The 13,081-nt window shown below is 34.4% G+C and overlaps 1 protein-coding gene across 7 annotated transcripts in view; it reads left to right on the forward strand.

Annotated features, from left to right (window-relative positions):
- The window catches only part of OXR1 (oxidation resistance 1), a 454,493-nt gene that overhangs the window by 418,359 nt on the left and 23,053 nt on the right, over positions 1–13,081 (forward strand). Inside the window, exon 1 of one of the 7 annotated variants that reach the window (XM_027131599.1) lies at positions 2,674–3,044. The exons of 5 other annotated variants lie outside the window; for them this stretch is intronic. In XM_027131599.1, the coding sequence (XP_026987400.1) occupies positions 2,979–3,044 (66 nt within the window). In that variant the 5' untranslated portion in view covers positions 2,674–2,978. Of the gene's footprint in view, positions 1–2,673; positions 3,045–13,081 lie in introns of those variants that run through there. One more of the 7 variants, XM_027131600.1, reaches the window with a different exon arrangement.

A 13,081-nucleotide genomic window follows, 5' to 3' on the forward strand; every position in this document is an offset into this window, starting at 1 on the left:
CATTTTTAATGCTAAATTGACATCTGCTTCAAGCCCTGGGGTGTCTAGACAAATTTAAATGACCTAGCATTATGTTTTCTGAGTATTATGAAAAAAGAAAGGGCAAGAAGGAGATTTACTGAGCTCATTTTATGTCTGCTAGGTAGGTATTGTATTTATTAAATGGAAGCATTTGGCTTCAAGAAACAGAAAATCACACTTAAAATAGCTTAGATCAGTTGATTTTTCTTTTTCAATTGAGGTATAAATAACATATAACATATTAGTTTCAGGTGTACAGCATTATGATTTGATATTTATATATACTGTGAAATGATCACCACAGTAAGTCTAGTTAATCTTTTTTGTGATAAAGACTTTTAAGATCTATTTATTCTCTTAGCAACTTTCAAATATATAATGCAGTATTATTAATTATATTCACCATGCTATATATTATATCCTCATGACTTATTTTATAATTGGAGGTTTGTACCTTTGAGGCCCCCTTCACTTATTTTGCCCTCCCCAATGCCACCCCCCACCCCCCTGGCAACCACCAATCTGTTTCCTTTATCTATGAGCTTCATTTTTTGTTGTTGTTTTAAATTCCACATATAAATGAGGTCATATGATATTTGTCTTTCTCTGTCTGACTTATTTCACTTAGCTAATGAACTCAGGGTCCATCCATGTTGTCTCAGATGGCAAGATTTCAGTCTTTTCCTGTTTTTGTTTTTTGGTTTTTTTTGCCTACGTAGTATTCCACTGTGTATCTATACCACATTTTCTTCATCCATTCATCCATTGATGGACACTTAAGTTGTTCCCATATCTTGGCTATTGTAAATAATGCTGCAGTGAACATGGCAGTGCATGTATCTTTTAAAATTTATGTTTTCATTCTTCAGATAAATACCCAGGAGTGGAATTGCTAGATCATATGGTAGTTCTATTTTTAATTTTGGGGGGAACCTCAAAAAATATACTGTTTTCCATGGTAGCTACACCTATTTACAATCCCACCAATAGTGCATAAGGGTTTCCCTTTTCTCCTTTTTCTCGCCAATGCTTGTTATATCTTGTCTTTTTGATAATAGCCATTCTGACCAGTGTGAAGTGATATCTCATTGTAGTTTAGTTGTTTTTCAAAGTGTGGTCCCTAGACCACAACCAGCAGCAATAGTATCTCTGAATTTGTTTAAAAAGTACAGGGAATTCCCTGATGGTCCAGTGTTTGGGACTCTCTGCTCAGGGCCCAGGTTCGATCCCTGCTCAGGGAACTAAAATACCACAAGCCGCAGCGCAGCCAAAAAAAAAAAAATTAAAAAATACACATTCTCAGGCACCATTGCAGTCGGCTTATCAGAAACTGGTTTTGGAGCCCAGTATTCTGTTTTAACAAACGTTCCAAGTGATTCTGGTGTAGGTTAAATTTGAGACCCACTGGTTTAGATCTTTAAGAACCCATCCTGTCTAGGCATGGAGCCAGCCTTCTCAGAAGCACATGGCTGAAAAGATACCTTAGCAAAATCAAAACTGTATTAGGAAGAAGGTGTGGAGATGTATGCTGAGTAAGACAACCAATGAAATAGGCTGTCCTTTGCATGGTGCATGTGTGTATATTTTTAAAAATCTCATTTAAACCACATTTTGGTATGCATATATTTCTAATTCTAGAAAATTCGGCTGGAAGTAATGATAGGTTTTCAAAAGAGCACCCCACTACCACCAAATTATCTAATGCTGTTGGTGTGTGCAGAGGGAGCGCAGGGATGGGGGTTGGCGACCACAGTTCACTATGTATATAATTGAACTAAAGCTGGTGTGGAGATGGGTATAGTGTGCCTACAAGGGACTGTGGGAGAGAGATCTTAGGGTAAGTGTGGTGGAGCTGGTGGGGGAGTTAGGGGGGTGACTGGTATGAGTGGCACGGCAGGGTGGATATTCATCAGGGGGTGTGCTGTGTCTTGTGCATGCACATGCTGGAATGTGCAGGAAGGAGATGGGGGGGGTGTGGGTATGGTGCAGCGTTGTGTATACTAGAAAGGTAGCTGTGTGTGTGTGAAGGGTGGCATTGTGTGCACAGCTTTGTGTGTACACACAACAAGGTAAAGGGGGAGGAGCAGTCTTAGCTTAAAATGGAAGAAATATTCAGTGTATCATATGGCATTGATATTCTAGTTAAAATTGAGGTAATCTAGGTGATTATAGTTTATAGTCATAATAATATTTAATCTTAAAAATTCACTTATATTCAGGATACCCCTGGTTAGTGAAGTATACATAGGCATAGTAAATATAAGTACTTTTTCAAGAAACTAGATGTTAGAAAATGCAGTTTAAAAATGGACTGTGTTAATACTAAAAGGAATTTTCAGATCACACTGAATATCTGTATAGGCTTTATTTGTAGTAGATTGGCTTCATTTTTACATAGTCATTCTAAAAGTTTGAGGATTGAAGGGTCCTCAAAGGATGTTTTACTGCTTAAAAAATACATGTAAGATGAAATTTTATAGGACTCTTAGATGTAAATAAGGAACAGAATTTTATGACTGTATGAGCAAATAGTAAAATGTTAATTGAAATCATTTGTGTACTTTGGGAGGGACTCTGGAAACTGTATTGATTACTTTTTTATGACTGGGTTATTTTTAGTATATTTCTTAGTGTACTGGTATTTGGAAATACATGCTCTGTATCTTTAAGCTTTTGAATCCTTTCTCTGCACATTTGGGTACAGTGCAACCAAACTTAAACATGGGAAATCCTCTCTTCCCTCCCCAGCTTTACAGTCTCCACTCAGGACTATCTTTGCAATGGATACTACTTAGTGATTAGCTCTCTGTCTTGTCAATCAAATCTTTGTCTCCAGCAAACTGTTTTGTCACTGTAGTAGGGCTCTTGTGCTAGAAATGTATTTTTGACAGAGGAAGAATGCTTTCTAAAACAGTTCTTAGGAGATTTGATGTAACTTAATTTGCCCTGGAAAGGAAATGTCTCGTCTCTGGTATGGGAAAAAGGGGAGAAGGCATCAACCAATTAATCAAAAATATACTCTGGTAAATCTTAGTCGATGATTTCAGTTTCTATATTTATTAGTCTTTGTATGGTGACATTCTGAAAAATTGTATAATTTAAAAGTTTAAGTATAGAGAATATTTATAGAATACAAAATTGTATGATTATAAAAGCATACCTTAATTTAAGCTATTTCTGCTAATCATAAATATCTTCAAAAAGGAAATGAATAAGGGACTGTAATTTTGGTTTGTGGAAGTGTTTTGGTTTTCGTGTTCTACATCAACAGGAAGTTATCAAACCTTTCTTACTGCCTTAATTTTTAATTTAACTTTGTAGGAAAATATTTGGAATTTTTGTTTTGCTTAAAAATAAATTTAGTAGAACTATCTTAGTGAATTAACTTTAATTTTTATTGACTGGATCCCAGACTAAATACATTTATAATTTTGTGTTTTAAGACTATTATTTTAGCAATCCAAGAAAAGTCTTTCTCAAGCTATCCAAAAAGTTTCAAGCATTGTTGCCTAATACAGAATGATAATGATACTCTATGATGATAAATGATACTCTAATTAAGAAATATCTAACTCAACCTTACTAATTTTAAGAATCCTAGATATTTTTCAGTATAAGTATGTATGCATTATTTGTTAGAAAGTGTATTGCCAGTTGTTTTTTCTTTGGTAATTTAAGATTATATCTTGCCTTATGAATATTAATTTTATTTTTACTGAGATTATAGATGGTTTAAATGAGACTAGACATATACTTAGAACCGGGAGTGACTTTGGAAGATGCCCCCAAAGCAGCTTGCCACCCTTAAATGTTAAACATGTAAAAATATCAAAATGATTTCCATTGGTGGTGGTGTAATTTGGCTGGAGAGTACTTTTTTATGTCTTTTTATTTTTAAGTTGAATGATTTCAAGTTTTTGTTTATGAAACATCAGCACAGAGTGGTTTAGGCATCTGAAATGATTGGATTTGTTAAAATTCTGATCAGGTTATCAGATTAGCCAATTAACATAGCTTTTTTTTTTTTTAAACCAAGAACAGTGATGCTATGCATGTATTTTTTTGATTTGCAGTTTGAATTAACATTTATCATTAGTTTGCTAATACTGTAATATAGTTTAATTTATTACAAATACAGGCAAAATGTGGATATTTTGAACTTTATAGTTCAAAATATATATATATATATTTATATATATATATAGACCAACTTTATATATATATATATAGAGAGAGAGAGAGAGAGACCAACTTGATAGGTCATTATAATGTACATCACACACTTACAGTCACCAATTCCTTTTTAACCTCATAGGAAGCTGTTATGTTATTTTTTCAGATATGAGAGTGTGCTTCTCACTGGTCCTCAGCTCTGCGCATAGAGTTTATATATGTTGTTTCACTTAACCTTCACAATAACCTTGCAAAGTCAGTAGTATTACTTCCCATTTTAAAGGTGAAAATTCATATCGAGTGTTTTACTGAACTAAGTTGTCATGGAGCACAGAGACAGCTAGACCCTAGCATATTCATTACCTCGCCAGGATGTCTTTGAGAGCTTTATAAAATGGTACAATACATTATGATGTGTCTTGGTGTGTAGACAAGCGCAAGTCCCAGTTTTCTAGCTGTTTTCCTTGCTTTGGAGTAGAAATCCTAGAAGCTGTAGGGTAGGAGAAAGGCTTAAGGAAATACAAATTAAAATGATAGCAGTTCTTTTACTTGTTTTGTAGATTGAAATTTCCTCTAAGATTCTGCCAGAGAGGGAGCTCTTCCACTTTAAAACTGAAAATAAAAAATAATTTTTCTAGGAGTATAACAAATATTTTAGAACAAATAAAATTTCTCATTTTTGGACTTCGTATTTTGTAACTTCTTACAGTTCTTCATAACTTTACTCAACTGATTAGTAGAATGGTATTACTTAAGTAATAAATAGTCTTATAGCTAGTATTGATATGGCCATATATTTATGTAAACTAGGACAGTTTTCTAAATGCTCAGTAACTGTGTGTTAATCAGAGATAGATTATTTGCATTTTGTAAATGAATTAAAGTCTCAAAGATAATAGGACTAATAGTTAGAATATGCTCCAAAATATATGGAATAAAGTTAAACCTTTGCCAGTTAGCTTGGGTGAGAACCATGTTGATGAAACATGCTTAACTTTATCTTTTCCTTATGTTTTTTATTGAGGTATAGTTGATTTACAGTATTGTATTATTTTCAGGTGTACAACATAGTGATTCAAAATTTTTGTAGATTATAATCCATTGATAATTATTATAAAATACCGGCTATGTTCCCTGTGCTGTACAATATATACTTGTAGCCTATTTATTTTATACATAGTAGTTTCCGCATCCTAAACCCCTACCCCTGTATCACCTCTTTCCACTGATAACCATTAGTTTGTTCTCTATATCTGTGAGTCTGTTTCTTTTTTATTATATTCACTAGTTTATTTTTTAGATTCCACCTATAAGTGATAACATACAGTATTCGTTTGTCTCTAACTTATTTCACTAAGCATAATACCCTCTAGGTTCATCCATGTTGTTGCAAATGGCAAAATTTGGTTTTGTTTTTTATGTTTTTTTGTTTTTTGTTTTTTTATTTTTTTAAAAAAATTTTGTTTTTACTACTACTGAGTAGTAGTCTGTTTTATATGTATATACACCACAGTTTTAGGCATTCATCTGTTGATGGACACTTAGGTGACTTCCATATCTTGGTTAAATTGTAAATAATTGTAAATAATGCTGTTAGGAAAATTGGAGTGCATATATCTTTTCTAAGTGTTTTTGTTTTCTTTGGGTATATACCCAGGAATAGAATTGCAGTTCTCTTTTTAGTTCTCTGAGGAACCTCCATTTTGTTTTCCACAATGGCTGCACCAATTTATATTCCCACCAAAAGTGTGCCAGGGTTCCCTTTTCTCCACATCCTTGCCAGCATTTGTTAATTTGTGTTCTTTTTGACGATACCCATTTTGACAGGTGTGAGGTGATATCTCATTGTGGTTTTGACTTGCATTTCCCTGATGATTAGCAATGTTGAGCATCTTCTCATGTGCCTGTTGGCCATCTCTAGGTCTTCTGTGGAAAAATGTCTATTCTGGACTTCTGTCCATATTTTAATTGGGTTTTTTGATACTGAGCTATATGAGCTGTTCATGTATTTTGGGTATTAACCACTTATCAGTCATATTATTTGCAAGTGTTTTCTCCCATTCAGTAGGCTGTCTTCGTTTTGTCAATGGTTTCCTCTGCTGTGCCAAAGCTTTAAATTTAGTTAGGTCCTGTGTGTTTATTTTTGCTTTTGTTTCCTTTGCCTGAGGAGATGGATCCAAAAAAATAATTCTAAGATTCATGTCAAATAGTGTTCTGCCTAGTAGTTTTCTTCTAGTAATTTTATGGTTTCTGGTCTTACATTTAGTTCTTTAATCCATTTTGAGTTTATTTTTGTATATGGTGTGAGAAAATGTTCTAATTTCATTCTTTTACATGCAGATATCTAGTTTTCCCAGTACCATTTATTGAAGAGACTGTCTATTCCCCACTGTACATTCTTGCCTTCTTAGTCATAGATAAATTGACCATATGTGGGTTAATATTTGTGTTCTCTGTTCTGTTCCATTGATCTATGTGTCTGTTTTTGTGCCACTACCATACTGTATTGATTACTATAGCTTCTTAGTATAATCTGAAGTCAGGGAGTGTGACACCGCCAACTTTGTTCTTCTTTCTCAAGATTGTTTTGGCTATTTGGGGTCTTTGGTGTTTCCATACAAATTTTTAAAATATTTGTTCTAGTTCTCTGAAAAATGCCATTGGAATTTTGATAGGAATTGCATTGAATCTGTAGATTGCCTTGGGTAGTATAGTCATTTTAACAATATTAATTCTTTCAATCCATGAACACAGTGTATCTTTCCATCTGTTTGTGTCATCTTCAATTTCTTTCATCAGTGCACTACAGTTTTTCAAGTATAGGACCATTACCTCCTTAGGTAAGGTTATTCCTAAGTATTTTATTATTTTTGATGTGATGGTAAATGAGATTGTTTCCTTAATTTCTCTTTCTGTTAGCTTGTTGTTGGTGTATAGAAATGAAATAGATTGCTGTATATTAATTTAGTATCCTGCAACTTTACCAAATTCATTGATGATCTATAGTAGTCTTTTGGTGGCATCTTAAGGATTTTCTATGTATAGTATCATACCATCTGCAAATAGTGACAGTTTTACTTCTTCCTTTCCAATGTGTATCTCTTTGTTTTTCCCCTTGTTTAATTGCTATAGTTAAGATTTCCAGTACTGTGTTCAATAAAAGTGGCAAGATTGGGCATCCTTGTCTTATTCCTTATCTTAGAGGAAGTGCTTTCAGCTTTTCACCATTGAGTATAATATTAGCTGTGAGCTTCTCGTACATGGCCTTTATTATGTTGAGGTATGTTCCCTCTATACCCACTGTCTGGAATGTTTTTATCATAAATGGTTGTTGAATTTTGTCAAAAGCTTTTTCTGCATCTATCAAAATGGTCATATGGTTTTTATTCTTCAATTTGTTAATGTGGTATATCACACTGATTGATTTACAGATATTGAGCCATCCTTTCATCCCTGGGATAAATCCCACTTACTCATGGTGTATGATCCTTTTAATGTTTTGTTGGGTTCGGTTTTCTAATATTTTGTTGAGGATTTTTGTACCTATGTTTATCATTGATATTGGCCTGTAATTTTTTGTGTGTGTGATATCTTTGGTTTTAGTATCAGGGTAATGCTGGCCTCATAGAATGAATTCAGAAGTGTTCTTTTCTCTGCAGTGTTTTGGAATACTTTGAGAAGGATGGGTGTTAACTCTTTGCTAAATGTTTGGTACAATTCACCTATTAAGCCGTCTGGTCCTAGACTTTTGTTTGATGGGAACTTTTATTACTAACTCAGTTTCATTACTGGTATTTGGTCTGTTCACATTTTCTCTTTCTTCCCGGTTTATGCTTGGGAGATTGTACATTTGTAGGAATTTGTCCATTTCTTCTAGGTTGTCCATTTTATTGTCATATAGCTGTCCACAGTAATCTGTTATGATTTCTCTTCCTTTTTCATTTCTGATTTTATTGAATTGGGACTTCTCTCTTTTTTTCTTGATGAGTCAGGCTAAAGGTTCATCAGTTTTGTTTATCTTTTCAAAGAACCATCTCTTAGTTTCACTAATCTTTTCTATTTTTTTTTTTAGTCTCCATTTCATTTATTTCTGCTTCTATCTTTATGATTTCTTTCCTTCTACTAACTTTGTGTTTTGTTTATTCTTTTTCTAGTTCTTTTAGGTGTAAGGTTAGGTTGTTTATTGGAGATTTTTCTTGTTTCCTGAGGTAAGCTTGTATCGCTATATACTTCCCTCTTTTAACTGCTTTTGCATCCTTTTGATTTTGGATCATTGTGTTTCATATTCATCTGTCTCCAGGTATTTTTTGATTTCTTCAGTGATCCATTGTTTGTTTAGTAGGATATTGTTTAGCCTCCATATATTTGTATTTTTTTTTACAGCTTTTTTTCTTGTAGTCGATTTCTAGTCTCATATCACTCTGGTCAGATTAGATGCGTGATATGATTTCAATTTTCTTAAATTTACTGAGGCTTGTTTTGTGGCCTAGCATGTGATGTATCTTGGAAAATGTTTCATTTGCACTTGAAAAGAATGTATACTCTGCTGCTTTTGGATGCAGTATTCCATATATATCTATTAACTTCATCTGGTCTGATGTGTCATTTAAGGCCAGTGTTTCCTTATTGATATTCTGTTGGGATGATGTAAGTGGGGTGTTAATGGCCTCTGCTATTATTGTGTTACTGTCAGTTTCTTTCTTTATTTATGTTAATATTTTCTGTGTTAGGTGGTCCTATGTTGGGTGCACATATATTTACAGTTGCTATATCTTCTTCCTGGATTGATCCCTTTATCATTATGTAAGGCCCTTCTTTGTGTCTTGTAACAGCCTTGTTTTAAAGTATTTTGTCTGATAGAAGTAGTGCTACCCTGACTTTCTTTTGATTTCCTTTTGCATGGCATATGTTTTTCTATCTCCTCATTTTCAGTCTGTGTGTGTCTGACTTCTTAAGACAGCATATATACAGGTCTTGTTTTTGTATGCATTCAACCACTCCATGACTTTCGATTGGAGCATTTAGTCCATTTACATTTAAAGTAATTATTGATCTGTATGTACTTATTGCCATTTTGTTAATTGTTTTTGCAGTTCTTTTTTGTTCCTTTCTTTTGTTCTCTTCCCTTGTGATTTGATAACTATCTTTAGTGTTACATGCAGATGCCCTTCTCATTTTTGTGTGTGTATCTGTTATAGATTTTTGGTTTGTGGTTACCATGAGGTTTTTATACACACACACACACACACACACACACACACACACACACACACACAGCGAGCAAGCAATCTATATATGTATGTGATTATTTTAAATTGCTGTTCTCTTAATTTCAAATGCATTTCAACAACCCTGCATTTTTACTCTTCTCTCTTCACGTTTACTGTTTTTGACATATTTAACACTTTTTTCTTTTGAGTATCCCTTAAGTGTTTATCATGGATGTAGATGGTTTTACTACTTTTGTCTTTTAACCTTCCTACTAGCTTTTATGCAGTTGATTTACAACCTATTTGCCTTTACCAATGAGCTTTTTTGTTTAGTAATTTTCATGTTTCCAGTTGTGGCCTTTTCTTTTTCACTTAGAGAAGCCCGTTTAACATTTCTTGTAAAGCTGATTTGGTGAACACTTTTACGTTTTGTTTGTCTGTAAAACTTCTAATGTCTCCATCAAATCTGATTGAGAGCCTTGCCAGGTAAAGTTTTCTCAGTTGTAGGTTTTTCCCTTTCATCATTTAAAATATATTGTGCTACTTCCTTCTATCCTGCAGTGTTTCTACTAAAAATTCAGCTCATAGTCTTATGGGAGTTCCTTGTATATAAGTTGTTGCTTTTACCTTGCTGCCTTTAATATTCTCTTTATTTAAAATTTTTGCCATTTTAATTACAGTATGTCTTGCTGTGGTCCTCTTTGGGTTGATCATGTTTGGAACTCTCTGTGTCCTAGACCTGGATGTCTGTTTCCTTTCCTAGGTTAGGGAAGTCTTCAGTGATTATGTCTTCAGGTATTTTCTCTGCCCCTTTCTCTCTTCTTCTGTGACTCCTAGAATGTGAACGTTAGCACACTTGATGTTGTCCTAGAGGTCACTTAGTGTCCTCATTTCTTTTTATCCTTTCTCTTTTTTTCTGTTCCACTTCTGTGATTTCCACTACTCTGTCTTCCAGCTCACTTTTCCATTCCTCTGTATCATTTAGTCGAATGTCGATTCCTTCTAGTGTATTTTTCATTTTACTTTCTGGATTCTTCACCTCTGTTTGGTTGCTCTTTTATATTTTCTAACTCTTTGTTAAACACTTAAGTTTTCTCACTCTGTTAATCTGTTTTTCTCCTGAGTTCTTTGATCATATCATGATCATTCCCTTGGTCCCAGGTCTAGTGCCTGTGTACTGGTTGGTGGGCCCTCTGGTAGGCTGGGCAATGTACAGGGGAGGCTGTGGGCTCAGGGGTTCTTAAGGCAGCCTGTCTGCTGTTGGGTGGCACTGTGTCCCTGCTCAGTTAGTTGCTTGGCCTGAGGCACCTGGTACTGGTGCCTGTAGGTTGGTGGGCAGGGCTGGGTTCAGGTGCTAATAAGGTAATGGGAAGATTCCAAATGGTACTTGCCAGCATTAATGTCCCCATGGTAGAACAAGCTCCCAAAGATGGCTTCTGCCAGTGTATGTGTCCCCAAGGTAAGCTCCTTTTGCCTCCTGCCTCTCCAGGAGACTCTCCAAGATCAACAGGCAGGTCTAACTGAGGCTCCTTTCAAATTACTGCTTCTGTCCCCAGTCCCAGAGTGTGTACGCCCTCTTAAGAGTGAAGTCTCTATTTCCTACAACCCTCTGGGTCTTCCAAAAGGAAGCCCCACTTGCCTTCAAAGTCAAATATTCTGGGGGCTTGTCTTTCCAGCACAGGACCCTTGGGTTTGGGAGCCTGATGTGGGGCTCAGACTCCTTGGGGAGAACTTCTGCAATAATTATTCTTCTGTTTCTGGTTCACCTACCAGGGGTATGGTCTTGACTGTACCATGACTCCACCCCTGCTGCCCATCTTCATTATATCTATAGTTGTAAAAGATCTTTTCTGATAGGTTCTGGTCTGTTTCACTGATAGTTGTTCTGTAAATAATTGTAATTTTGGTGTGCTCATGTACTCAGGGTCTTTCTGCTCAGCCATCCTGCTATGTTTTCTTTATTTTTAAAGGCTGTTTTAGAGTTTATTCTGATAAATAACCTAAACTTTAATCTCTAATCATTTACTTGAAGCTGTTTATATATTTGATATACCCATATACTATATCCTGCCTTTTTAGTGTCTGTCAGTAAATTGTAATTCATGTGAAGGTTATAAGCTCATTTTATAAGGGTATAAGTTTAATCAGATTAAAGTCACAAAATATTAAATAACATCATTTTTTTCTATCAGTACTTCACTGAATTTTCTCATCTTTTCCTTTTTTTGTTGTTTTTAGGCCCTAATATATGACAAGATGAATTTTTTTTTGTATTTTAGGTCTTTATATTTGAAAACACATGACATGATGAATTACTTACATCTGTATAGAAATTAGCTCACAGGTAGAATTTTAAGAACAAATTTAAATGTAAAACTCTTTCCAGGGACCTCAGCTAATGATTATAATACTAATTAAAATATTAATAATTACTTATACTAACACTATACACTTACCATGAGTTTTTTACTTAATCCTCAACGTGTGAAATATTGCTGCTTTCACCTTCATTTTACAAAACAGAGGCATATAACAGCCATACTCTGACCAATAAAGGTCAGAGCTGTGGTTTGAATCCAGGCATTCTATTCTGGCTGTAAGCTGTGCCCTTAAATTCTTTGCTGTACGTGCTCTCAAAATCTTCAGACTATAACTAGGAGAAGGAGATTAACATTTATTTTGTACATTTGCTGTATCATTTTCTACTTTATATATATCTTACACATACTATTATTTATTCCTCATAAAGTGCCTAAGATATGATTATTATTTCCATTTGAAAGACCAGAAATTGAGAGATTAAGTACGGTTGCTCAAGTTCACAAAACTAAAATAATCAGACTTCCTTATCTACCAGTTCTGCATTCGATGGTTCTGCGTTCGATATGCATAGATTATATGCAAATACTGTGCTGTTTTCTATGAGGGACCTGAGCATCCATGGGTTTTGGTTTCTGTGAAGGTTTCTGGAAGCAATCCCTCAGGCATATGTAGGAACGACTATTAAACAGAATCAGAATTAAGACAGAGTTCTACAGCTAAACCTACTATACTATGTTGCCTACCTATAGTACATATTCATGGGAAGTTTTTTCACTAGTGTTTATGCTTATTGTATAAAACATCTTACTAATTATGTCACAACATAATTGAAAAAAGGACATATACACATATATTCAGTGTAGAATATTTTTTCTTTATTTATTTGACTTAGTAGTTGAAAAGCATATTTATTACATATGTAAGTTGTGAGACATAATGATAAAATGAATATTTGCGATCACACTCACTCATTCACTACCCAACTTAAGAACTAAAACGTTACCAGTGAAAGTGCATCATCCTATGTGTTCTTTCTCTATCTCACCTCATGTCAACTCCAAATTGGTAACTACCTCCCTGAATTTTGTGTTTGCCTGGTTTTTTTCCCTGTTTTTCTTTAATTAATAGATTTTATTTTTTAGAGATTTTAGATTTACAGAAAAATTGAATGGGAAGTACAGAGAGCTCCCATATACCCCTTTCTCTCCAAACACAGTACCCCTGTTATTTACATCTTGTATTAATGTGGTACATGTTATAATTTATGAGCTAATACATATTATTATCACCCAAAGTCTGTAGTTTACATTAGGGTTCATTCTTTGTGTTACACGTTCTATGGAATGACATGTATC

Source organism: Aethalodelphis obliquidens, unplaced genomic scaffold (assembly GCF_003676395.1).
Source record: "Aethalodelphis obliquidens isolate GAN/ISIS:26980383/991018 unplaced genomic scaffold, ASM367639v1 scaffold39, whole genome shotgun sequence".
In the NCBI taxonomy this organism is placed as follows: domain Eukaryota; kingdom Metazoa; phylum Chordata; class Mammalia; order Artiodactyla; family Delphinidae; genus Aethalodelphis; species Aethalodelphis obliquidens.